The following is a 26046-nucleotide window of genomic DNA, read 5'->3' on the forward strand; positions in this document are numbered from 1 at the left end:
GTACACGTTCCAGAGATCCAAAGGTGTCAAGGAGTCTGAATTAATTATAATATCTGCTGAGCTTAGAGTCATTTCATCTCCGTAATTGAAAATTAATTTAACATGAATTCAAACCCTGTGGAAATGATCTTAGCCTCCAGCCACCCTCGTTTTCTCTTTGGCAGCATGGGAGATGTTATTATCACATAAAAAGGTGTGATGTTTGATTTTATCATGAGCCCATGCAATTGGTTCGTTTGCCTTTCTTCCTTTTGTTACCTTTTTCGCTGCATTGATAAGGATTTTGATGTTCTGTCACTGTTTCATTGGTTACGTATTTCAAACACGTTTCATGAGACTGTACTTTTGGATCAAAATAAATGCTAATTCATGTATTTCATATGTTGGTTTTGTTTTTTTAAAAAATGTTCCTTATGGTTTTACGGAATACATTTTTTTTTCGTTCTTGCTGCACTAAAAAGTCATTGTCATTTTAAATTACAGTGAAGGGGAATCTTGAAATAAGTCAAGACATAGGCTATCAATCCTAAATGGTATGTGTTGACTATTAAGTTGACAATCTAAACAGAACATGAAAAAGTTTCCTTTTACTTTAATGTACTGCAAACCTCAATGAGTCATTGAAATACAGTGCTTCTCATCAATGTGTCAGGACTGGAGAGGTGGATTTTTACAGTGCTTCTGACTGTTTTGTCAGAGTTGATAATTTTCTGCAATCGCTGGACGACCCAGTGTGAATTATGATATCTCGCGGTCCTGGTACACATTCCTAAATTTCTTTTTAATGTATTATTTTATGTTCTGCATCTTTAAATCGTCGATTCCACTAGGCCTATATGTCAATCTTACACATGAACGTTTCTCATTTACATCTGAACTACTGAACGTTAACGTTAAAAAAACGTTAATTTTATGAAATACTTTCACGTTAAAGCTTGCTTGAGTACACCGAGAGAAGTAAATAGGGGGCGATGTTGGGTCGCAAAAAGGTAAGTCTCAACCTGCCCCGGCCGGAGGACACTAAAGTAGAAAGCCAGCCCCCGGTAGTTTGGTCGTTCATGAACACTTATTACCAAGTGCAAACTACGGTTGACAGATAAGCCACTGTGAGCTATAACCAAGTTTAAGGATGACGGAAACGTATGACAAACCGAAGACAATCGATCTAAGAAAGAAGCACATCGGGTAAGCGATCCGCGCGATAAAATTGGTTTTGACAGTTTAGCTATACGACAAATTAAGTTGGTGGATTTTGCATGATGTTCACGTTTTCTTCAGATCTGTTACTTTGTTTCTTTCTTTGGTTCTCCTGTTTACTTAGCTCCGGCGTTCTGCGCTAAACTGTTGCCAACACAATTATTATAATGGTATCTCATGAATCGTTTTGTGTGTGGTTAAGTTACACAACACTAACCAGTGAACCAAAGGGAAAAAAGTCAATGAACATTAATGTGCTTGCAAATGAAAACGATAGTGTAGTTTGTGAATCCAGATTTGATATCTTTTCGTGGTAGATGTATTTGTTCTACAGAGTTATGAACGCGTTTCTGCAGATATGATGGCCAAGTTCATGGAAGTGGTCAGTCTTGCGGGGTTTTTCTCGGTTTTGATGCTGTCATTTGCAGTCTTCACTAATAAATTTTGTACATTAAGCTGCTTTGGAGACCAAAACTGTCATGCAAACTAACTAATAATGAATGAATATATTGTGTAATGAGCAGGCTATATAAGAGGCAGAAGTTGTGAATAATAAGAACGTAAAGTGATAGTCCACATTTGACATATCATTTAAACAGATATTGTTACTTTTATCAATTTATTTTTAAAATGCATTTACAATTCGTGTAATTTTGTCATTTTACATGTCACAATATATAGGTCACAGTACATACATCAAAGTGCACATACATATTTCTAACATATGACACTTTATTGGCAAATATTTTGTAAAATATTCGCTATAGTTTTATATGTATAACCTTTTTCACCGGGTATCGCTGCCGAAGAGTTCACACTATAGGCCTAATTTAGTGAAGTCGAATTTGACTGTTACAGTGTCGATGCGATGAAGGTATTGCTTAAGATGAAGGCATTGCTTAAGATGAAGGCATGTAATTGTGGCCAAGTAAATTATAGACATCGAACTTAAATGAGCAGATTGAAGTCGCCGTTCGTCCTCTCTGGGTCTGTCAAACACATGCATTCTGAACATAGCGTTCCATCCAGACTGCGTCGGAACTCCACAGCCGTCTGTCATGCCCCACGTCTGGTCTCCCGAGTTACTGTTTTCCTGCCGTCCAGACCCCGCAAATCAAAGGGAGAACTCACCGATCTCATGCCTTGGGTTCAAGAAGAAAGTTAACGTTTTTGGTGGTTGGTCAGATAAAGAATGCCCCTTCTGAGCAGTAATTTGAGAGGACTTGTGGCATGTGCAGAACTCAGTATCTAATAATAAAGTTTGCAAACAAAGCGAGGTATTCATTTTTCTGCAAGAGCGCAGTCGAGTGCTAAGCAGCTGTGAACGGTTCATTACAGTATATTTATTTGGCTGAGCTTATCAGACTTGGGTAGAAAGAGGGGGATAATAACACGAAAGCTAGCTTCTCCGCACTTTTAGTGCCTAACCCAGTTTTTAATGGAACATATCTCCTCTTCAGTGTCTGAACATAGTGTAATGCAGTTGTAAGATTCACATTTGGGAAGTGGGATTTGATCCTTGTGTGTGGTCTACAGTGTTATATGTAATGGCATTATTTGTTTCTCTCTCAAAAATATTGATGGTCATAGGTTATTGCTAATTTAATTAGGGATTTGTAGCTGCTGTGTGCTCTGTATTATAGAAACACATATATGCCATGCTAAAATAAAAACATTTATTAGCTGATCAGGTAAGGTAGAAGGATCAAACTGCCCTTTATTTAACACCAACTCAAGTTCTTTATCACAATTTTCTCCTGTCCTATGAAATTGTCAGGGCCATTGTTCCTGTCTGATGTCATTCATAACTGCTCATACATCATAGTCCCACAACATGCCTGAAGACCTTTGCTAATTGATCTTGCCGTTTTTCTCTGGAGATCTTGGCAAAGGTCAACCAATACTTTAAATAACGCTACATTTGTTTTGGTATGTGAAAATGTCCACACTGGAACACAGGCAACAAGGACTTTATTCCTCAAAAACACAGTGACAGTTCTTATTATCCATTGCAAAAGAGAAGATGGAAAGCAAATGTGTTTGGCACGTGGCCGTCCTAAGTGTGGTGATGAAATGAACTGAACTTAAATCGCTGCTTGAGATGGAAATGTAGGGAACAAGTTCCTTGTGTTGCATCACCTGACTAACAGCACTGTAAAAAAGCACACATACATTTTGCACCATATCAGATTGCATCAGGTTAATGACCACGTTGGTTTGGTCTGATTTTCTTTTTGTGCAACAGGCCGTCATGCAAGGTCTTCTTCAGCCACGACCCAATCAAAATCGTCCGAGCCAAAGGCCAGTACATGTATGATGAGAGCGGGGAGCGGTACCTGGACTGCATCAACAACGTGGCCCATGGTGAGCGTCCCTCTCTTCTGTAAAGAGAGCTCCAGCAGGGGGCAGCAGACTGGGGGCTTTGCCCGTTCTTTCAACATTGAGTAACAGATTTAAGCAGGTGTTGATTTGAGTGTTACTTGTGCAACAGTTTTTATAATTTCAATGGGGGGGGGGGGGGGCGGGTTGGAATTAACAAAAAAAAGGTGTGTGTGTGTGTGTGTGTGAAATGCAAAAGGAAAAACACCTGTGCAAATCTGTCTCTCAAAGTGAAGGGTAAAGGGCTTTGTGGGTGTAGACATTAGAGCGAATCTAAGGCTGAACTTGTTTTCTGGGAGTCCAGGAATTCTTGGTGCAGCCTCAAAGCTTCCTAAGGATTTATGGCCCTCTGTTTTCACAATCTGCAGTCCTCCTATGCTACACTGAAGGCCCCTTCTCTCCCCTGTAAATCATATTGTTTGTGTCTCACCTTTCCTCAGTTGAGAGTGTACCTTGAGCTCCACATTATGTCAGGAAGAGAATAGGAGAGAGAAAAGGAGAACTAAATATCTGTGTTAAATATAGATAGGAATCAGTACTTAAATAAATATAAATGTAAATTATGACACAGTGGACTAATAGATCAGCCAGCTCAGTTCTGTTCTGCTCCATGCCAGTAGCATCTTTCCATGTATGAGAGCAGACAAAACAGCACACACCAGTTCTATTACTTGTGGAAATCAGATTTATGGTAATCATAAAAGCCTCGTCACCTTCTCATCCCTCTTATGTTGTCACCCTCAGTGGGTCACTGTCACCCAGATGTGGTGCGTGCCGGTGCTGAGCAGATGGAGCTCCTCAACACTAACTCCCGCTTCCTGCATGATAACCTGGTCCAGTATGCCCAGCGCCTTCAGGCCACCCTTCCAGACAAGCTCTCCGTCTGCTACTTTGTCAACTCTGGGTACGTCCACCCCCCAAACCCCCAAACACCCCCCATCCCCCAAACACCCTCACAGACGTCACAGTCAGATTCACTTTCGCAGACAGACTCAATTGAACAAAAGCAGAGAGTGTCATCAACGGCGGAAAACAAGACAGGTATTGAAAGATTGAATTCAAACTCTTAGGAATGTATTTGTTCAGATCATTTTTATGTTGTGTTAGACAGAGGTCTTTTTAATCATCATGCTTTTTCATCAGGGGTATGAATGAATACAGAGTTTCCCGCATGGCCATGCACACGCTCTCTGGAGGGCATGGGCTCATATTAAAAAACACCCTAGCTTAGAAATGATCAATCCGTGAGGAAAGGGCAGGAGTTCAAGCCTAGACACCCCCTAAACCCCTTGCTTTTGCCTGGTTTCCTGCATAGGAAAAAGGTCAACATTAAAAATGGTTTTACTTGTGGATTCCTGTGTTACATGTCATTCAGCTTAAATGCACCATGTGAAAGGAGCAAAACGAAAAAGAAAACAAAAAACAGAATATTCTGGAATTCAGTTTTTTAAGACTCAGCAGTGGTCAGAGCTGAGCTTGCATTAGCGTCCGCTGGGGCAGCAGGCTGGACAGACAGAACACCTTTTCACCAAGAGCCAGAAAAACAGGGAGAGAGATGACGTGGGCTTGCATTTCTGGGGGGCAGGACTGTCCTAGCCAATGAGTGTTTTTTTCTGGGGGCAGTGTTGGTGGAACCAGCCAATCCCAAGCCTCCTTGAAGGTTGCGCCCACCTCAGCTGGCTGGGAGCCAACATCCACATGTCCCTTTTGGAATGTAAGCATGTGTGAAGTGCGGGGCAGTGTTGTGGGAAGGCAGGCCCCTGGTGTTTGGAGGACGGATACCTCAGGTATCATGTAACACATGGGGAATGTGTTATTGTACTTCAGAACTGAACTTAGTCATCTGCAGGAAATGCAACTATTCACAGCTACCAGTCTCCACATGTAGTTATATGGAAATCTCAGAGCTTTTGCCACTTTGTTATTTTGATATTGGCTGAAAAAGTACTGTAAAGTCAACAAAGGCACATGATGACAATGAGTTTTGTGGGTGTTTGTTTGCTGGTTGATTTTTGCCATATAACTTACACTGCAAGTTGAGGTAAGGTGTAGAGTCAGCCCTCATTTCACAACAACGCTCTTATTGCTGCTGTTCCATGTAATTATGATTTTCATCGGAACAATTAGTATGAATGGTGGCCTATCCCTTGCCAGTATATCTCTGCCCTGTTGGAAAGGTTACAGCTGGCACTGCCACCCAGCTGAGCAAGTTTTCCTGTGGGTTCACAACGTGGTTTGTTTAAGGGCAAGAGGTAGTGCAAGAGAGAACTGAACCAAACCAGAACTGAGCCTTTTAGTTCCCAGCTCATTTCATTAGCCACTACATCTCACTGCCACCATGAAAGTAATGGCTGCTTGATGTGACAGAAGGTGGCTTTTTTGATACCTCACCAAGTGTTTGGCAAGGACAAAAAAGTTCAGAACATCGTGACAGCATGACAGCATCTCAGCATCCCAGAATCCTTAGCTAAACAGATCTTTTTTTGGAAAGGTTTTTCTTATGGGAAAAGTGCTTACCACGGCACAAATACAAAGTGTGTCAGACGACATTGTTTTTGGCTAAAGGAGGCAGTGACTACACCTTTCGCAGTTCAGTATTTGCAGATAAAGTTTATTATCCTAATCTTAATAGTTAGCTTCTAAATGATGTTATTTAGGAGTTAAAGCACTGGTTCAAGCAGATATAGTCAACAAAGTCAACAAAGAGAAAACCCAATTTCTTATATAATCTGTTAGCAGCAGTTGACCTCAGAGAGAGGCTGATCACATGGCCTTGTGTGCGTTCATAGTTGAATAGCACCGGCCAAGGGAACATTCGCTTATCATTGTGAGGTAGGCAGCTTTCTGCATTTGTCCTGATGCCATCGATCCATAACAGTGAACTTTCCTCTCCGCAGATCTGAGGCCAACGACCTAGCCCTCCGCCTTGCCTGGCAGTACACGGGCCACAAAGACATCATCACCTTGGATCAGTGAGTCAGCACCACCCTCTTGTCAAACAGCAGGGATTACAGACGTGTGACCAATAGCATTTGCCAATTGACTTCTCAGATCCATGGGTCTAGGGTCTGATCTCGGGTGATCTTTCCCCTGCAGTGAAGCACATTCCCTTTCAAAATGGTCGTGGTTGTGGCTAGTCGCACTTAACATTTCGCAGCCCTACTATATGTGTGATACAAATGTGTAATACATTTACTGAACCCACAAAGGTCAAGTCTAAACAACTACTGTGCTCATACACTTACTGGTACTGACAAGTGCTATACCTGTTTGTGGGTTGTGTAGTTACACTTGTGTAACAACCACAATGTAACCCTCAGTAAATTAGTAGGGATACTGTAAATACACAGGTAATAGAACTGACCAATGAAAACAGAAACCCAATGGTTTGCATGTGATCTGAGGTAGACTCATGGGGGTGGATATTTCAGTCACGTGATGAAGTCTATTGCCAGCATATTGCCTTTGACATACCTACATACAATGAGGTGGCATTAATAGGAAGAGGACATAGTTCAAGAAAGGTCTGCTGTACTATCCATAGGCAATCAGGTGGTTCTGGTTGGGTGGGATGAATTACATACCAGCGGTGTGCACCAAATATATAGGAGACACTTTTTTGGCAATGGCTTGGCAATAATATATTGACTAATTGTTGTTTGTACCAGAACTGAAGCCAAATTAAGCCTCAAAAGTGACATTACTAATTTGGTTACTTTTAAATGATGTCTGACCTCAGTTGAAATGTTATTGAGTCAGTAAGTTAATAACAACACACTGCACAGAAACAAAGAATTCCTGAAATTGCAGGAATGTCAGCTAGTTTTACCAAAGCTGATGTTATTGTGTACTGTTTTATGCATTGATTCATGCACCATGAGCTGTTTGCCATGTTTCCCATCATCCCGTGAGCAGTGCGACTTGCACACTGACGTTTGATTGACGTTGTTGCAGCGCGTACCACGGCCATGTCTCCTCCCTCATCGCCATCAGCCCGTATAAGTTTCACCAGCTGGCGGACTTGGAACGGGACCTGTCTGTTCACGTGGTGAGTGCGGCGCCTTCACCGGGCCGGGCTGAAATTACAAAGACCAAGCGTAACCCGAAGTAGCTGGCCCTCTAGGGGATATCAGCTTGAAGACTGAGCTTGAAGCTCAGCGCTGCGGTTTAGTCAGGTAAAAATGCATTTGCAGTCTCCAAGCAAAGGAATACCCTTTCTTGCTGTGCAGAGTGTACTGTTTTTACAACACCCCCACAAAAGATAATACTTCAGAGGTACACCTGCACAGCCACCTACATTAAATACATTTCTTGTTTACATCTCAAGCAGCTTTTTTCTTTCTGTTGTCATTGTTATTTTTTGTGTCCTGATTGTTGTCTGCATGTGTTTACTGCAATCATAGCACAGGAGCAATAGGGTTTCTACAAAGCTCAGTATGAGTGAGGGACAAAACCATATTCTGCTACCTTAAGGCACAGCTGTTCTACTGCCTGTGTGCCCTCAGAAAGGTTCCGCAGGCCACCTCAGCTGAATAACAGGCTGCAAACATTGGTCTGCTGTATTCATTTGTGCGACAGAAGGAAGCCCGATACAGCCGTAGCCAGACACTTCTATTGTATTACAAGCTAATGTCCTAATTGCAGAAGCTCAGCTGTGGCATTCATTATTCATTGTGGTAGACTGTAAAAAACACTCAGTGTTTGCTGACCCGGCCCATGAGAGCTCCCCGACTTGGTGCTATTTTTATTGGTGAACTGGATATTGTATTCTTATATTCTTATTGGTCATGCTGCCTGAATGAATTTTTTTCAACATCACAATGAGCAACAGAAGAAGAATGTCACCCCATTGGCTTATTTGGACTCATCAAATTATTTTATTATTTGGTAATATATCCAAAGAGGACTGTAGTTATGACAGTGACTGTGTGCAATTTTCTTATTTTCGAGGGTAGTGGTGCACCCTTCTGTGTTCTATAGCCTCTGGTTAACAACCATCCCTCATTGGAAATAAATAAACGGTTTGCATGGAGGAGTTATCAGCTGCTTGCAGAAACAATAAAGGAGTGTTTACATGAATAGGTCAAATCCATAATGTCTTCTCAGTTTTACTCATATGGCATGTGGAAGTGGAATACAGGAATAGAGGTTTCTTATTGGCCAGGAGGAGTGCGGTCAGCAGCCAATGACTCTCCCCAGCCTCTGGAACAAGAGACATGGCAACTGCCCCCTCTGTTCCACAGGCTCCCAGTCCTGATATCTACAGAGGGAAGTACCGTGAGGATCACCCTGACCCAGCCACAGCGTATGCGGATGAGGTCCTCAACATCATCCAGAGAGCCCACGGCAAGGGCCGCAAGGTAGGTCACCTGCGTGGCTGGTCTCCCTAGGTGACCCCCCCCCCACAGGCCAGAGCCCTCCCAGAGCACACATTGGCTACTGATGAATTATAAGGGACTCACTCATCAGAATGAATTGTAACATTCAGGAATGTTTTTCCTTTTGCAAATCAAGTCTTTTGATGGTTCTAGGCAGAATCAAGTCAGTGATTCACAGCCCCTGATAGCTCTGCCTATTATGCTGTTCACAATCCCATCACTACACATAAGTGCATTTCGTAGCTGCTTTTGTTCCCTCCACATCGATCACAATCTTCATTGGAAAAATTGTGATTGGCACAGAAAACCATTCCTTAAGTCTGGGTGGTAGTTATTGACAGCATTTAGTATTCTTGACTTAAGGAACTAAACAAATCTAATACATGCAGGCGTCAACAGTTTATTTTTTAAAATGTATCAGTTACCTACACAGAGAATTTAGCGCATGTGTCTGTTTGGAGGGCCCCACATCTGTTGTCAGTGGTGCATTCACACCACTCCTGCGCAAAGCATCTAAAAACGCTGCAGTATGATTGCAGGTTTAATGCAGATCTCTCTCTCTCTCTCTTTCTTGAGTTCGCTGGATTCTCCGTGTGACTGAGCTTTGACAGGTTCTCAGAAATGGCACCCCAATCGTGAGGGGTGGCTGGTGGGAGGGGGGGGGTTGGTTCTCATTTTGTAGGACCCTTAATCACCTTGATTCCTAATTTTTCTTATTTTTTCCCCTCTCTTTTTCCCCTGTCTCCTCTGCTGCTATTTTGTCTTTGCAGGCGGGCCCAGACAGGGCCTCTCCATTGGCTAGAAGGCTGCCCCCTCCTCACCCTTTGAGTTTAAAGGAGGGCCAGGGGTATACCTCAAACTGCTTTACAGGGTGATTAAGCAGCAGCAACCTAACGCTCTGTTCCAGAAACGGACGCGGCCTAACGCTTTCTTCCAGGAAGATGTCCCTGGCAACCTGATGAGGCAACCTCTTTGGGGGTCATGAGAAGTCAGGGGGGCGACAGGGTTGGAGCCTGTTACGCAGAATTGGATGAAAAACAGCCTTCAGAAGCTTGGAACTGTTTAAAAACTGTCTAAATAGCTGTCTTACCCACAATCCTTTGAGAGAGAGGGTATGTGGGCACTTCGCTGTGACCTTTTTGCATTTTCTTGTGCACGTGCAAAAATGCGTCAAAGTGCTGCTTTGATTCATTGACTTTGCCACCAGTTTCCCTGACGTTCATTCAGCGGAAACCTAGACAGATCTTAGGCGCTCACAGATTCCTCAAAGACGGCAGGAAACAAGCGGGTGGCTGCTACGCTCACGGGTCGTCGGTCCCCCTGTCGCCACCCGCGGCCTCTGTGGAGGTGCACAGCTTTCATGTGGTCTTCTCTTGTGTAGATTGCTGCTTTTATTGCCGAGTCGCTACAGAGTTGTGGAGGGCAGGTGATTCCTCCGCCGGGCTACTTCCAGAAAGTGGCAGAGTACGTAAGAGGACCTTCTATTCCGTTTGCTCAGATTGGGGTCTAGCATGATACGCTTGCAGTCAAAAACAACGCCTTGCTTGATTAAAAACTGCTTGATCGTGGTAAACTTGAATGTAATGCAGCACTATATATAATGCAATATATGAAAGCAATCATATTCACCTTTTAATGTAATGATGGCTACAAAACGCCTTGGTATGCTGTCATGTAGGTTTCCATGGTAGCACATTCCAGTGTTCAAAGCAGCCCTGAGCCTCTGGCAAGTTCCCAGGGCTGTGCTCATATGCCTTGGTTGAAATTCGGTCCCAAATGTTCTTAATGCATTTAAATATGACCACAATGACCAGATACTTCAGTAAGTTATTACCAGTAACTTCTGTAGCATCTGACTGGGAAGCATTGTTTAATGTAGGTATGCATTTCTGTATGTGGTGAGTGATTCTTTTTGACTGCTGGTGTATTAATTTTTTGTTGCATGTTTCATCTGCATGTTCCTGTGAACATAGCTTTCCTTGCTCATTAAGTCAATGGTGATTTTAAATCTGAAAGTAATTGCAATTAAAGAAGATCCCTTGTGTACCTAATTGTCAATTTTAAAAAAATACTGTGCTGTTATTTTTGAAGATGTATTGTTAAATGTTGTACTTAAAAATACCATGTGTTTGTTACAACTTAAACACTGCATGGTAAAACAATGCAAGTTAGTTGTAAGAGACTGTAATATGGACTTGAGATGGTTTTGTGGATTATGTGGAGTATCCACCCCCGACATCGTGCAAGCATGCTTCTCCAGCCCACCTTCTGCCACAGAGTGCTGCCCCCCAGTGGTGTCTCCGTGCCACTGCACTCTCCCTCTCCACCGCAGGCATGTGCGGCGGGCGGGCGGCGTCTTCATCGCCGACGAGGTACAGGTGGGCTTCGGCCGCGTGGGCTCCCACTTCTGGGCCTTCCAGCTGCAGGGCGAGGACTTCACGCCTGACATCGTCACCATGGGCAAGCCCATCGGGAACGGACACCCCTTGTCCTGCGTGGTCACCACCCGCGAGATCGCCGAGGCCTTCATGTCCTCCGGGATGGAGTACTTCAACACGGTGAGTGCGTGAGACCTGGCCCAATCCCCCGTCAGTGTGTAGCTTGAGATCCCCTCGGTCTACACACAGGCTATAGTGTCCTCACCAGTGCATGAGGCGGTGGAGTGCTGGCGTGTTTTTAGCGGTGCTGTGGCAGGAGTTTAACTGTGGATACTAGACATCAGAGGCCATGATACCGTTAGAGGCACCAGAGCCGATTCTGGAGATCTCACGTGGGGTAACAGTGGGACAGGTGCAGAGGAAACAGATGTAGTTTGCTTTTAACCCAGAGAGCATGGACATCCTGAATTACAGTACAGTACACTACCTGAACCTGGTTGGCTCATAGATTTGGAGATTAAAAATTCTGTGACATGAAACAGCCAGAGGTCCGTCCTACCCCCCGCCCCCTGGTCAGGATGCTAGTTTATTACATGGACCAGTACCTACAATGCATCACTTCTGATATGTGATAAGCCAAGAGGCGGTGGATGTCAGCGCTCAGAGTCTTGGCTCCAATGGGGCAGGGGGCCAGCACACGCCCCCGCCTGCATCTCTGAGCATGTCTCGTTGCCGCAGTTCGGGGGCAATCCGGTCTCCTGCGCCATCGGGCTGGCCGTCCTGGACGTCATTGAGAAGGAAGATCTCCAAGGCAACGCAGCACGCGTGGGGAACTACCTGAATCGGCTCCTGGCACAGCTGAAGGAGACACACCCCCTGGTTGGGGACATCAGGTAAGAGGAGCCCCCTGCTAAAACCGCAGCTACGTGACGGAAGATAGGGTAACCCAGCGTGGTGACAGTGATAGTTGCTTCTCAGGTTAACGTCTTGGCCCGCGGGTGAGCCGGGGTCACTGATGTGCGCACTCCATTCAAGAAGCAGAGAACCGTCCTACTAATCTTAGAGAACACAATGGTACATTTCCATCACATTTCAGCAATGTTAAGAGGATATTTTTGTTACCTGGGTAAGGCTATGGACAAATTGTGTAGGATTTACAGGGTCTGCTGAAGACACACTTGTCCTAATATAACCACTGCTGATTTAGACCTGGTGTCTTTGTTCCCTTATTCTGTTATTAGCTCAGTGCATCATGGGTATTGCAACATGCTGACAGGACAGTTCTATAGCTTGCAGATTTTATGCAATGTACAGATTATGCTGTGTTTATTGATACCCACAAGCGGTTAAGAAAACATTTCTGTGGAAGCAGTAAGGTCCACAGAAGTGGACATGAAGAAAGATGAGCTAAATAAATAAAATATATTTTGAGTCTTAGAAGAACAATCACCCTACAGTCTATAGTCTAATACTAAACCAATCATTGTATAGCCTTACACTAAACAGACATTGCAGACATTCAACATAGTATGTAGAGATGTTATTACCTATTTTTACGTTAAGCATTTATTTTTGTAAATCTCATGCAGGGTAGACTTGTCTCTTGTTTTCTGTGAAGGTAAAAAAAAATTATGTTGAAAAAAAAAACACATGATGTAAGGAAAACCAATGTGAACCAGCAGGACCTTATCCAAAACATTCCACATTTCATTAGCTTTATCCTTTGTTATGTACTTACTGTCCATGTAAACTACCGTCATCGCCACATTTCAGATTAGAGGGAATGAACATTTGGAGGAGGAATCTGCAATTTTCATGCCTTGCAGAAAATGCCTTCCCACTGATTCAGAACAGACAGCTTGTAACTCATCAGGGTTCCACAACACGCATAGCATCAGTGTACTCATGTACTGATCACCTGGTCCCCCCATTATACGTGTGCTAAAAATATCAATGTGCGTACCACCCAGCGCTGTACAAACATGCACATGACTGCATTCTCCAGCTTTATCTCTGTATACCTCCCTCAAGTTCAGTTTCTGGCATTTTCTGCCAACCTGTCAATCATCTCTAGCAGCATATTTCTTGTTCCAGTAAATCCATTAGTGCAACATCACCATCACCTTAATACATATTTACTTAATGCGCAATACATATTGTTATGTTTTGTTACCTTTTGTTCACAAAAAACAACGAGTGTTGAAAAAGGATGGACAGGATAATAATTAACACTTATCGCCCTGTTTGAGGTCACTATCTCCAGAGCCTGCTGAACATTGTACTTTCTGTATCATGCGGGGTGGTCAAACTTGCTCAGTCTAGGAAATGTTTAGACAGGTCCCTCGCCCCATGATAAGACAAGCTGACGCCGCGGCTGGTTGGGGGGGCAGGGGTGTGGGTGAGGGACGAGCTCAAAGTTTTTTAGGAGCGGGCTGTCAGAGCACCCACTGGCAGCATGGAGGAGGGGAAAGCTGCTGCTGACCATGGCAATGGATTTGTGTAAAAGGTCAGAGGTCACGCTGTCTCACTGTCCTGCAGGGGCGTTGGCCTGTTTGTCGGGGTGGAACTGGTGAGAGACAGAGCAAAGCGGACACCAGCCACGGCTGAAGCCCAGGAAGTCATTTACAAGTGAGCATTTTGCGGAGAATTATATTATATAATTATATATAATATATATATATATATATATATATATATATATATAATTATAAATTATATATATATATATATATATATATATATATATATGTGTGTGTGTGTGTGTGTGTGTGTGTGTGTGTGTGTGTGTGTGTGTCAGGGGTGGGGTTGGGGGGTGGCAGTGTGGCAAATATATCCATTCGTAAAAGTTTCAAACTGTGTTTGAGGTGAAATAAATAATGATAACTGCAAGATCCTTAAATCTTTAAAACCCAACAAAATGGTGCTTGAAATATTTATTAAGCCCTTGAGCAAAGTAACCATAACAAAAATTACATTCCAGAATAGTTGTCAGTTTGGCAAAAATGCAGAGCATGAAATGTACCGTACTGCTTCTGAAATGTCTGCAAATCAATTACAGGCTTCAGCCCAATACAGAATGTGCTCAGAGGTCATGGTACAGTGGAAAATGTGGGTCATTTTCTGAAACCGGTACTTAAACTGCCAGACTAGGTTCAACAGTTTCAAAGAGAAAGTGAATCACTGAAGAAAGAGCAGTAAAGATAAATAAGTCCAAAGCAGTATTGAACGAGCTTTTGAGTAGAGGTGACCTGGACAGGACCCATGTAGAACACCACAAAAGACTGCCAAGGGCAGTGCATTGTAGGATCAGGCGCTGACTCTCCTACTTCCTTATTTCTTTTTCCTTCCCCCATCTGCCTCTCCCACTGTCCTGTCCCCTCTAATGTCCTCTTTCTTGTCTCCTCTCACCTTTCTCTCTTATATCACCTCTCTCTCTCCTATTATTCACCTCCCTCTCTCCTGCCCCCTTCTTCTCTCTCTTCTGTCCTCCATCTCTCTCTCTCTCTGTCTCTCTCTCTCTCTCTCGCTCTCCCGCCGCCCCAGACTGAAAGAGCAGCACATCCTCCTCAGTGCGGATGGGCCCCACAGGAATGTTCTGAAGTTCAAGCCGCCAATGTGCTTCTCCGAGGAGGACGCCAAGTTCGCCGTGGACAAGATCGACGAGATCCTCACAGGTGCACCAGACCCCCCGGGACACCGTTTTCCACCACAACACAAGGACCGACAGAAATAGCAGCCTTGAATTTAACTCATCTGGCAGCCCAATCGTGACCACTGAGGGTGTTTATTGGGTGTTTATTAAACGTTCCAACGGTTTCTTTTGCAGTGATCGAGAAAGCGACAGGCCTTGCTATGCTCGCCAAGGCTGGTTCTGGGAATGGGGCCTGCAAACGAACAGTAAGCCACGATCACTGCACTGTGTGTAGATTCCACTATAACACAACACTTCCAGAGAACTTCTCCAACGTTTTGGGAATGTTATGCATTGTAACACCGCAGCAATGCTGTCTGAAGTCATAACAGGGTCAGTGGGTACTGAAGCACTCCTAGTGTTGGTCTGCCACTACCTTAATACATAGAGTGTAAGTGTTATTGTATGTGTGTATTGTCTGAGGGCAAGGTGTCTCTCAGCCACAGAGGAACAAGGTGGATTTACAGCAGGTATTTTCTCACTCAAGTGTTCCCACTAGACGTGTTCTTATCAGATGTGAAGCATTCAGTTATGAGTCGCTGGAAGCATTCATGCTAGACGTGTCCTTACTTAGCATTAGTAAAGTCAAAACACGCTTTTGATTAGTTTTTAGTTATCCCTCTCACTAAGCCTTGTGATGTATTTTTCATGACTCTTTAATTGCCTTTTTTTTGTCTTTCAGATGAACTGTGAGGAGAACGGACATCACCTCTTGAACGGAAAGGAGCATGTCAGTGAATCCTATGGTCAAGGAGACGTACAGTCTCAAGGCAGAGTGACCAATAAAAGACAAAAAACATGAAGTCACTCTTAGGCATATTCATACATAGGTGTGACCCATAGTTATATATAAATGAATTTTACATACAGTGAATTTTGTAACACGATTTCAGGGATCATCGCTTATGCAATGTATTGATTTCCATGTTTTAATGGTTAAGCAAAACATTTTAAACATACATATCCACAAGCTATAATTACAGCATACACCTCAGTTAATAACATGTAGCTCACACCTCAACTTTTTAATGCCAGTAAGTGAAATACTCGGATGGCTCATCCACCATTACACTGACAGTATTCGTTGTCGCGTTTTGCCAGTAGATTCCGCCTGGTGTTGCGCAAACATAAAAACCGCTGCGATATTACACTGCATTTTTCTAGGTGCTCTTTTGCAATGAAGACCTTGACCTGTGATGCTGCACATCAGCCTACGATCAGCTCAATCAATGTTCTATGTGCCCCCCCCCCCCCCCCCCCCCCCCCCCCCCCCCCGTACACACACACACACACACGCACACACGCACACACACATACACATAAATTCACTGTTAACTACTGCAGTTGCTTTGCTGAATTGTGGGATACTATGGAACTCAGCTATGGTGTGTGCATAAACTCAGAGGGATATACAGTAATTGGAGCAGGCGTGGCTATTACGTTTCAGCACACACCCCCACGGGGTTGTAAAGACGTGTTCTTTATCCAAATTCAAATTTGAATGTAATTACCCTGTGCAGTATTTTTATGGACACATAATTTATGGACAAATGCCATTTTCATATTTTGTGATTTGTCCCTAAAAAAAGTCAAATAAACTTCAATGAAGAAGACAACCTGTTCCTGGAATTGGTTTCATATTTGATAACAGACAAACATTCAAAAATACAAGTGTTGAAAAACATCAAAATATGCACAAAAAAGCATACAAGAACAGCAAGATCACAGCCTAAACTGTGTAGCTACCGTTCAGTATTAGTCATCTCAATAACATCAACAACAAAAAATTCATCTGGCAAAAACACCAAGTTACTCACCTGTACAAAACATATATTATCTAGTAGTTAGTAAGTAATCATTTAAATTGCTTATTGATATCAAAATGAAACAAAGTTACGATAAACATTAAATGCCACACACTTTTAGCAGCGTCGGCTTACTGACTTAAAGGATATACGAGGTTTGAGAAACCTGGTGTTTCTGTGTACTTAAAGCATTTTTTGTTGAGTTTGTTGAATGACTTTTCTAGATTCATGCAGGGGATCTTCTCTCTCTTTAAGCCATGCCAGAGCTGGTGGAGGAGAGCGTGGATTTGGCAGCTGCTCTGAGCCTTGTGACACATTGCAGTGCTCTGAGGTACCCCACTGTTTGTGCTGGGGAATACCAAGCGGCTATCGTGCCTTGGCTGATGTCCATCTTCTCGCGGCGTTTCCATAACCCTGCCGGTTCTGTCCGGTGCTTTCTGAGACGCTGTGGCTGGCTGTGACCTGCCCTGTTACAGGCCACCACCTCGCTGCCGGTGGCCTGTTTGTTTTAGGGCTAATTGTTTACTCCCCCTGTCTGTTAATAGCAGGTTGTTCCTGTGCCATTTCTCCCCGTGGCCAGGACACGCAATAGCAGTCTTCTGTGTGGCTACAAGTGCACACATTCATGGAACGCATTAACTTGGCCAAGGCTCATATATTTCTTTGGCTTCCTCCTGTGCTCTCCCTGCTAGCCACAGCATGTGTACCTACGCAGTGCGCATTAATATGACGGTATGTCAAAATCCCAGTTTTAAATTATGTCACCATTTCTGGCCTTTTCACCCCCAGTGCCTCTGCCCACAGAGCACCAGCTGCACAATAACTGGAAAGGGAGGCAAGACTAAACAGGGGATGTCTCAAATTATGCTGTATTAGTGCACGACCACACCACAAAAAGTGATAAGATCACCATTTCCTTTGACCACTACCTACCCATGAATTCAGGAAACGTGAACAACATTTGTTTTTCAAATCAACATTTCAGTACGGGCGGTGTACAACGTTTGTCAGGATAGAAAACCAAAATGCTGACCAGCACAGTTCCTAAAGGGTTCAGTGTGGATTTGCATCACACCAATGATTCACCCATCACCAAATGGGAGTGAGCTAACAATCTACAGAAGAGCTTGTCCGGAAACACTCTGAGGCATGACATTGAGTAATCAGATCTTCCAATGTTTCCTTCAACAGCGCGGGTCACCATTGCTACCACGCTCTGTTTTATTCTCGGCTTCCATCCTGTTCATGTCGCCTTTATCTCTTTGACTGCCTTGCCCTCTGACTCCAGCAGTTGGGAAGATTCTGCATTTGAACGCTGCAGCTCTCTGTTGGCTGTGTCAGAGCGGCCACAGTTGTTAAGATGATCGACTGATCGTTTTCAGAAAACAGCCCTATCTGGGCTCTGAGGGAACCTGGAAAACGGGCATATTGAATGAGTGACATATTTAAAGAATGGCAGTTAATTCTCTAATGAACTCTTTAACAGAGTTAATTGCACCCACTAAAGTGTGATTAATGCAGTGCGTTTGTTCCTCCAGCAACAACATTGTTACAAAGTTTGAATTCAGATCCAATATAATAGGTGAACAAATGGCAACTATTGTAAAAAAAACATTTTGGGATACCTCTTTTATAGGTTTTAATTGGAAAAATGTAAATGCAATGTGTGATTGCCTGGCAACTCCTTGCTCATTAACTGGTACACTTGTAGGGGCTCTTAAAAGCTGGGAATGAAGGACAACCATCAGAAAAGCAGTGTTTCACTGATGCTGAAGTGAGTTTTTAGCCTTATCTTCACCAGAAAACAATTAGCTTGCATCTTTTTTCATGTAGGCCTAGCAGCTTAAGATCAAGGTGTTTTAAACAGAGACACTTTTGTAGATACTGCAGAACAGGAAAAAGAGAAGAGAAGAGAACAGGAAAAATAAGTTTGTTTTTTTTTCAATTTTGAATGCAGACCTTTCCTTTTTATCATACGATTTCTTGTGTATCTTCAACACCCAAAAAGGTATTTTTGATGTCAAACTGAGCATGTTTATGGAATGAAATTAGAATAATTTCTACAGGCAAGCATTGTGTCATGTGTCTATGATATGTCATTTGGTAATTGGCAACTCGTCTCTAATTAACTAGGCCACCTTTTGTGACTCTTTAGAGCTGGGTATTAAAGGCGGCTATCAGAGTAACACAACCTTAAAAACTTTTAACGTGCTCCATTTGTGAATGTAGGCCTGGGCAGTAAAATTCCTCTGATCTATGTACACCTGTTTTTAATAGAGGAACTTCTATGCGTATTTCAGAACTTAGCAAGAGAACAGGAAAAATGAAAAGGAAGTCTTGTTTGCTATTTGTGAGTGCCGGCTTGGGGCCATCTGCCACAGACAGACTCAGCTCTGTGATTTACTCTATTATAAAGGACTTTGTGTAGTGGAGAAAGTTCAGTGTGGGTGAGCAGGGTTACTCTGTGGTAATGCTGGCTGATTCAGAATAGCAAAGGGTAGAGGGTTTACTCTGTGTCAGTGACATTGATGCAATCTCAGCCATGGCAACCAACAAACACAAATCACAAATCTGTGAAGGGAGAGAGGAGTGAGAGTGAGAGTGTGTGTGCATGCGTGTGAGTGTTAGTGTTTGGAAAAGATCATTCTAGATGGGAAGGGAATGAATGTTTGTGTGTGTATAAGTGTATGTGGCGTTGGCATCCTCAATCCCCCCCAGCGCTCTGTCCTTACTGAATGGCATTGCCGGCCATCTCAGCTCACGGGGGGCAGGCCACAGGTTATTGGCCACTGCGCCACTCCCACGCTGTTCTCGCAGGACAATTGGCCAGGCAGCTGCGGTCACGCTGCGGTCAGCACAGGAGATCGCTGGGCGAAGGAAACAAACAGCTGCCCAGGCGGCCTGGAGAGAAAGCCAATGAGGGAGTAGGAGGCGGTGGTGCCTTTGTCATAATGGGAACACTGCTGATCACGCATCACCAAAAAGCATTCGGACGACAGCCAAAAATATTGGCCCCCCACATGCAGTGAGCTCTGGCTGCAGTGAGCTCTCCCTGTTTACAGAAAAAAAAGTGATAGATGGATACATACATGGAGAAGAAACCAAAATGTATTTCTGCTTTCTCTCGCTGCTGTCACAAAGGATACTCCCACCCCCTCTGCCTGTCTTGTCCATTCCACACAAATGCACCACGTCTCAGAAAAGGTACCATTGCATGTTCTAACAGCACCTGGGGCTATGATGAAAGTGCAAGAGGAGTGTGGAGGCGGGGTTGCTGTGGTGTTGTGTGTGAGAAATAAGCCATTTAGACAGCCTTAATGAGGGGGAAAATGTGTCAGGCTGCACTCATGGGTCGGCCAGCCCGTGTTTCAGAACAAACAGCTGCTGTATACGCCTGAAAGATGGGCCCCTGAGGTACGGAGCCCTTAGTGCAGAGTGGAAGATCTTGCTCAGCGATGCCTTCATTTCTCTCACCTCATTTCCCCCCCACGTCGCGTGCTGTTCAAACACACCTCTTTGACTGATTCACCATGGGAAGGCCCGCTTCGCGAATCATTTACCTTTTGACTCCCTGAATGTTAACATGTTACAGGAACCAGCAAAACATTACATCCTTCTGTCTTAAGACGAAATATAAATACCGCCAATCCCCGCTTCCTCTTAAAAAGTTCCTAAAATATAACTCATTGCGCTAAATTTTAGATAAATATTAGTAACTAATGCCTACTGTAAAAGTTCTAGTATTTGTGTGGTATCGAGCAAATGTTTACCACTGGTATGGTGCAGATTAAATATTAAAAAATCATTAAATATGTTTGTCAGCATGGCGTCGGTTGCAGAAGTTTCGCTTACCTATGAACGAAAGTGCAACTTCTTGCATTCCGTATTTATACATGGTACAAATTGTTACAGCTGTTTCTCCCTGGTTCAATGTACATGCTGTCCTCTTGGTGACGTCACGTTTTCCTTGTTCAATAAGTAGCTCAAGAATGCCTCCCTGTGGACATGATTACAAAATACACTCTAGAGCTCATATCAGCATTTTCAGACTTAACCACACTGCACAAGTTAATTTAGGGTAGGGCTTGAATAGTGTTATGCTCACGCTCACTGGTCTGAGAGTGTTGTTAGCCTGGTCTGACACTGTTGCTCATTCAACTTGAATGGACACACTGATGTTCTATTGTGCTGAAAGGTGCTCTGTATAAGAGCGTCTGCTAAATAAATGTAATGTAATGAATGAATGTAATGACCCACTATGTTATTCTTCTTGTAAACCTGGATGGAGTTCATGCAGTCAGGGGTGAGATCAGTGTTCTCATCCAAATCATTTATTGCAGAAATAATGCTCTAGTTGTGAGTTATTGTGGAAAACAACTACATAACTAGACATCTCTGTGGACATGGGCTTTTCCTTTAGTTGGCTGGACAGAGCATTGTTTGAAGTTACTCCTGTAAGTTTCTGTGGGAGAAGGGCAACATTTTCAGAGCATATAAAATAAAAGGGATTGATTTCTCTTGAGGCAAAATATAGATTGGAAATGGGAGTGCATTCTCGGATTCTGCTTTCGAAAGCATCAGCTTCTTGAACTGTATTTTGTTTGCGCGCTCCTTCCTCCTACGCCCGTTTACCAACAGCAAACAGCGGAAGACCAAACACAGAACCATGCACACGCAGTCTGGAAAGTACAAACGTTTATTTTCGCTCTTCTTAGGAAAAAACTGAACATCACGCACCATCTGGGTAACTATCCTTAAGGCGACCTTCGAAGAGCACGCCGTGTTTATAAACGGAAAGTGCTCCTCAGAGATAAAGAAACTAACCTTTACATCCCAGAAACAAAAAAACGAAATCAATCGGACAGCTTTGTGCTGGACAATACACATAAAAAAAAACAGACCTGGTGATTCCTTTCTGGAAATTTGAATAAAACTGGAAGTATTGATTTCATACTTGAGTATGTTGTGAAAAGTAGATGTAAGCGCTTCGTCTATGCTGAAATGCCATTAGCCTGGCTATGCTAATGGCAGTTCAGTCTCGATCGGAGGGCATTCCAGTAGAGCCAGGGGTTCCTCCACCTTCCCTGTCTTGTCTTGAGCCTCCTACTCTTCTTCCTTCCATCCTCTCTGTGATGTTCCTGTGCGTTCATCTCTAACCCATGAGGTATCCACTGTGGACAAAAGAAGAAAAATAATGTTGTGAAAATGAACCGATCACAGCACGCAGTGTGTATACCAGGGACTAGGGCTGTCGGGCTGGCACCTTGAGATCTGGGAACAATTTATTGATGCTTAGTATCCTGCCTGAAAGTGTGAATGAATGCAAATCTCTTGGGCAGTGGGTTGTTATTCAGACACTTAGAACTGGAGTTTCATACAGTGATTGAGGGTAAAGAAAAAAATTTGGTTTAATTACTCGACCTTGAACTTCACAGTCAGAGAATTTTCAATTCTAAAATGAAGCTTCGAACCACATGTCTGAAACAGTACAAGCTGATTGGACGATGGCATAAAGCAGCCAAACGGTGTGGCATCATGCTTCCATGTGGGCGTGCTCAACGTCCCAGTGGTCACTGAACCTCCTGCGGTTCTGCTATGGATTTCAGTTATGTGAATTGTGAACAGTTTTTCATGGTATTAACGTTTCAGCTATTTTGTTTTGATCAAAGAACATAAGCATAGCTGTTGCATTTGCACACAAGAGTGGTGTCTCTTACAATGCAGCCATGACCTTTATTTAGATTTAAAAGACAGATTTCAATCCAGCTGATTTTTTTTTTTGAATGGTCAGAGATTGATCTGTGGTCAGGATGATCAATGAATCATTGCTGAAACATGTACAGAGGGCCTTACCAATTGCAAATCATGAAGGTCATTTTTTGTGGTGAGGCATGTAAACACAGATAGTAGACAGATAAGGGGCCACATGTGTCAACGGTGTGTACGCACTAAAATTGTGCTGAGCACTTTCCTACACATAAAATGGTATTTATGAAAAGATACTTGCCGGGAAAATATGTGTACCTCTGCGCATGGTCTCATGGTGGCGTACGTGTAAAATTTGTAACTTGCAGATTGGCGACACCAAGAGGAACTAACGGCGATGCAAATAAACGGGTCAATCATTGATGAGTGTTATCGCGCATGCATCTATGCGAAATACTGGTTTAACTGTAAACTGTGAACAATGTCGGACATTATGGCAAAACTGACTGTCAGTTTGGCATTATTACGTTAACATTGTAATTGGGCCTTGTAGTCAAAAAAATGAAAATGTCACAGATCACCATGTGTAATCGAACATTTTTAATGCGTACTCCTATCTTACAGACTCATTTACAATGTATAAGCGTAAAGCATTCACAATCAGTATGGCTGTGCTAGCACTTTTAGAAGATATTGAGAATAACCTAATCAGACATGAACGTGCATTCAGGGACCAGACAGACTTCTTCACCAGTGATGATGTATAAGATTGCCAAGGGCCGTTCTCCTCAGCCTCTGTGAGGAACTGCAGCCTCTTCTCCTCAGAGAAACGCGGAGAACCTATAAAATACCGTTTCAACTCCAAGTTCTAACCACCTTGGGTTTTCTCGCCACCAGGACATTCCAAAGAGAGCTTGCAGACAGGTCGGGAATATCACAATCCTCTCTGAGCTGTATCATGCCCATAGTATGGGAAGGGATCACCCAGATGACTCCAAGGTATATAACGTTTTGTTACACTGCGGAGGAACAGGCCAATATCAAAATGCACTTTGCAGCAATGGCTGGTTTTCTTAATGTAATCGGTGCAATCGACTGCACTCACACTGCAACACGGGCACCAAAAGAGGATGAAGTTGTTTTTGTAAACACTTCTTCACCTCCTCCACCATGCGCACCTCTGGTGAAACTGCCTTCATAGCAGTCACCACTTTGAGCCACTCCACATTTTCCATGGATTTGAAACGCTGCTAGTCTGGCCTCCAAAAAGGACGCTTTTTTCTCCTCTCCACCTCATCAACCATCACCTCTATCTCTGTGTCCGAATAATTTCTTTTCTTATGTCCTACCATTGATCCTCAACATCAATCTCTGCATTTCACTCAGATTTACCTGGGATCTCTATATGCTAATTCGACTAATTAAAGGCGTGTCTCAGTCCATATAAGAATTGTAGAAGTGGACGTTAAGCGCGTTCATGTGCACATAATCTCACGCTGATTTGATTTACGCTCAGATTTATGAAGACAATCAGGCGTATGTGGTGTTTGACAAAAAACCTCCATACACAAATCATGGGATTCTGCGTATGCATGTTCCTACGGTAAGTTGTACACAAAGATTGACACATATGGCCCAAGGTCTTCCTAAATGTACTACAGGCATCAGGAGGGGGAGCTGGTTTTATCTATGCTGCTCTCTGATTGGCACAGAAGCTGCACATGGCTCGTCAGGTCCAATCAAAACAGAGCAGCATGCAAACAGAAAAGCAATTTGCTCATGGTGGGAAAGTGAAGCTTCCTGATCCCCATAATAGCGCAACCATATCCTGTCAAATCCTTCACCTGTTTGAACCAATGAAAAGACTCTACAGCCCAACTGAATAAGATCAGCGTGTCACTTAACAGCACAATGGTGCAGTCACTTACGGCAGCTTCATCCTCATGAAGACGCGGGCCATGAAGAAGCTGAGCAGCACGCTGACGAAGCCGATGAAGAGCAGGAGGAAGCGGTTGAGCTTGGGAATGTTGGGGGCGTTGGAGCGGTCCAGGATGATGAAGCCCAGGCCCCCCATGGTGAAGAGGAAGCTGGAGGCCAGGCCCTCCATGATGTACTGCCCGTTGACCCTGAGAGTGGAAATGACTGTCAGACACCTGCAATCTTGAGGTTACAAGTCTGCTCCGCTAACTGCTGGAGAGATCTAAGATGGCTTTAATAGTGGTATGCTCTCACTCACTGGTCTTGGAGTGTTGTTAGCCTGGTCTAACACTGTTGCTCATTCAATTTGAACAGATACATTTCTGTTCTTTTGTACTGGAAGTCGCCTGAAGAACATCTGCTACCTGAATGCAATGTAATTTAACGTAATGAAGTGTATGATCAACTGATTCACATTTATAATATAGTCATCATCTGTTCTGAAGAACTGGCAACACCAGTTTACTGGCTGTGGTACTTTGAGTGGGTAAAGCTAACAGTGACATACAAGTTGGATCTTTGCGGACTATAACGCACATTACTGCCATGTGTAAACAAAGGTGTGTGAGAAGTTCCAATAGCAAATTGCTTCAATACTGATTTATCAACGGAAGTATGAAGACTGAAATGGCTGCTAGGTACAATCCGTAAATTACCTGTACGCCAAAAAGGCCACAGGTCTTTGATGACCGTGTTCATCCGTCATAGAACCAACGCTCGGCGGTTCAACAATGACATCATATATTATCCCTGCATTAAAAAGAAAGGTCCAAATAAAGCACTGGAAAAGGTAAAGAATTATCAAAATGCAATATATCACTTCGGTGGCTAATAGTTTAGCCCAGTAAATGCTTCCTTTTTAGAAGCTGAAAAGTAACACACATTTTAAGTGAGGTACTCAATCAAACATTTCGATTGCAGATATGGGGTGCTGGCTCAACTAGCTAACGTCTAAGGCCTCCATCACCTGTACTTCCATTCATTCAGAGTGTCGATTCACGTTGTGCACTTTGATTAACTTAAACGTTAAACCTGCTTTAGCTCGGCAAACCGCAATTGACAATGCATTACAAAAGCAGAACACAAGCATTTAAGAATGAGAAATTCACCGGCTGCCAGCTACCTGACTTACCTCCAGTGATGAGAAAATAGGACACAATTACTAAAGCGTAGACCGTCATAGCCGAAGGCATATGGAGCCAAGACGGCTTTTTTAGTTTTATATTCGGGCATTCTAGCACTGCAAATGGGAGCCCGTAAAGAGTTTCCATGTTAAATTTTTGGTGGATACTTCTGCTGTGCAAATGAATTTCTTCCCTTGCTCGCACTTCTCAAAACACTTCCTCTCGAACCCAGACGTGGCCAGGAAGCTGACAGGCGCTGGTTGATACAACACAAGTTAGAAAAATACGAATAAAGCCAAATTATTCTGGACCGTAATAACAACTGATTTGAGCTTGAAATATAGATAGTCGTCTATCTTTTGATTTTTTTTATTTGTACATGATGCTCATCTGAGGATAACGTTAAATGTA

At 43.4% G+C, this 26046-nt stretch overlaps 2 protein-coding genes across 2 annotated transcripts; one reads left to right on the plus strand and one right to left on the minus strand.

The window, feature by feature from the left end:
* The first annotated feature begins 1038 nt into the window (after positions 1-1038).
* Positions 1039-19756, plus strand: etnppl (ethanolamine-phosphate phospho-lyase). The gene is made up of 14 exons (XM_036516393.1): positions 1039-1185; positions 3443-3561; positions 4321-4480; positions 6474-6548; positions 7531-7624; positions 8820-8936; positions 10336-10418; positions 11287-11512; positions 12071-12225; positions 13871-13960; positions 14876-15006; positions 15159-15229; positions 15706-15780; positions 19586-19756. Exons 1-14 carry the CDS (start codon positions 1130-1132, stop codon positions 19754-19756), a joined length of 1623 nt encoding a protein of 540 aa, XP_036372286.1. The 5' UTR covers positions 1039-1129.
* A 1750-nt stretch (positions 19757-21506) lies between these two features.
* ostc (oligosaccharyltransferase complex subunit) lies at positions 21507-25843 on the minus strand. The gene is made up of 4 exons (XM_036517065.1): positions 25644-25843; positions 25168-25261; positions 24463-24660; positions 21507-21999 (listed from the first exon to the last, which is right to left on the minus strand). Exons 1-4 carry the CDS (start codon positions 25780-25782, stop codon positions 21981-21983), a joined length of 450 nt encoding a protein of 149 aa, XP_036372958.1. The 5' UTR covers positions 25783-25843; the 3' UTR covers positions 21507-21980.
* Positions 25844-26046: the final 203 nt, after the last annotated feature.

Source organism: Megalops cyprinoides, chromosome 22 (assembly GCF_013368585.1).
Source record: "Megalops cyprinoides isolate fMegCyp1 chromosome 22, fMegCyp1.pri, whole genome shotgun sequence".
Classification (NCBI taxonomy): Eukaryota; Metazoa; Chordata; class Actinopteri; order Elopiformes; family Megalopidae; genus Megalops; species Megalops cyprinoides.

What these genes read in the sequence shown, in the direction of transcription:
- etnppl (XM_036516393.1), top strand. Translation starts at nt 1,130, where the DNA reads ATGACGGAAACGTATGACAAACCGAAGACAATCGATCTAAGAAAGAAG. An exon ending in CTAAGAAAGAAGCACATCGG is followed by an intron (nt 1,186 to 3,442) that starts GTAAGCGATCCG and finishes TTTGTGCAACAG; the next exon opens with GCCGTCATGCAAGGTCTTCT. An exon ending in TGCTACTTTGTCAACTCTGG is followed by an intron (nt 4,481 to 6,473) that starts GTACGTCCACCC and finishes TCCTCTCCGCAG; the next exon opens with ATCTGAGGCCAACGACCTAG.
- ostc (XM_036517065.1), bottom strand. Translation starts at nt 25,782, where the DNA reads ATGGAAACTCTTTACGGGCTCCCATTTGCAGTGCTAGAATGCCCGAAT. An exon ending in CTATTTTCTCATCACTGGAG is followed by an intron (nt 25,262 to 25,643) that starts GTAAGTCAGGTA and finishes TTTTTAATGCAG; the next exon opens with GGATAATATATGATGTCATT. An exon ending in GTGGCCTTTTTGGCGTACAG is followed by an intron (nt 24,661 to 25,167) that starts GTAATTTACGGA and finishes TTCCACTCTCAG; the next exon opens with GGTCAACGGGCAGTACATCA.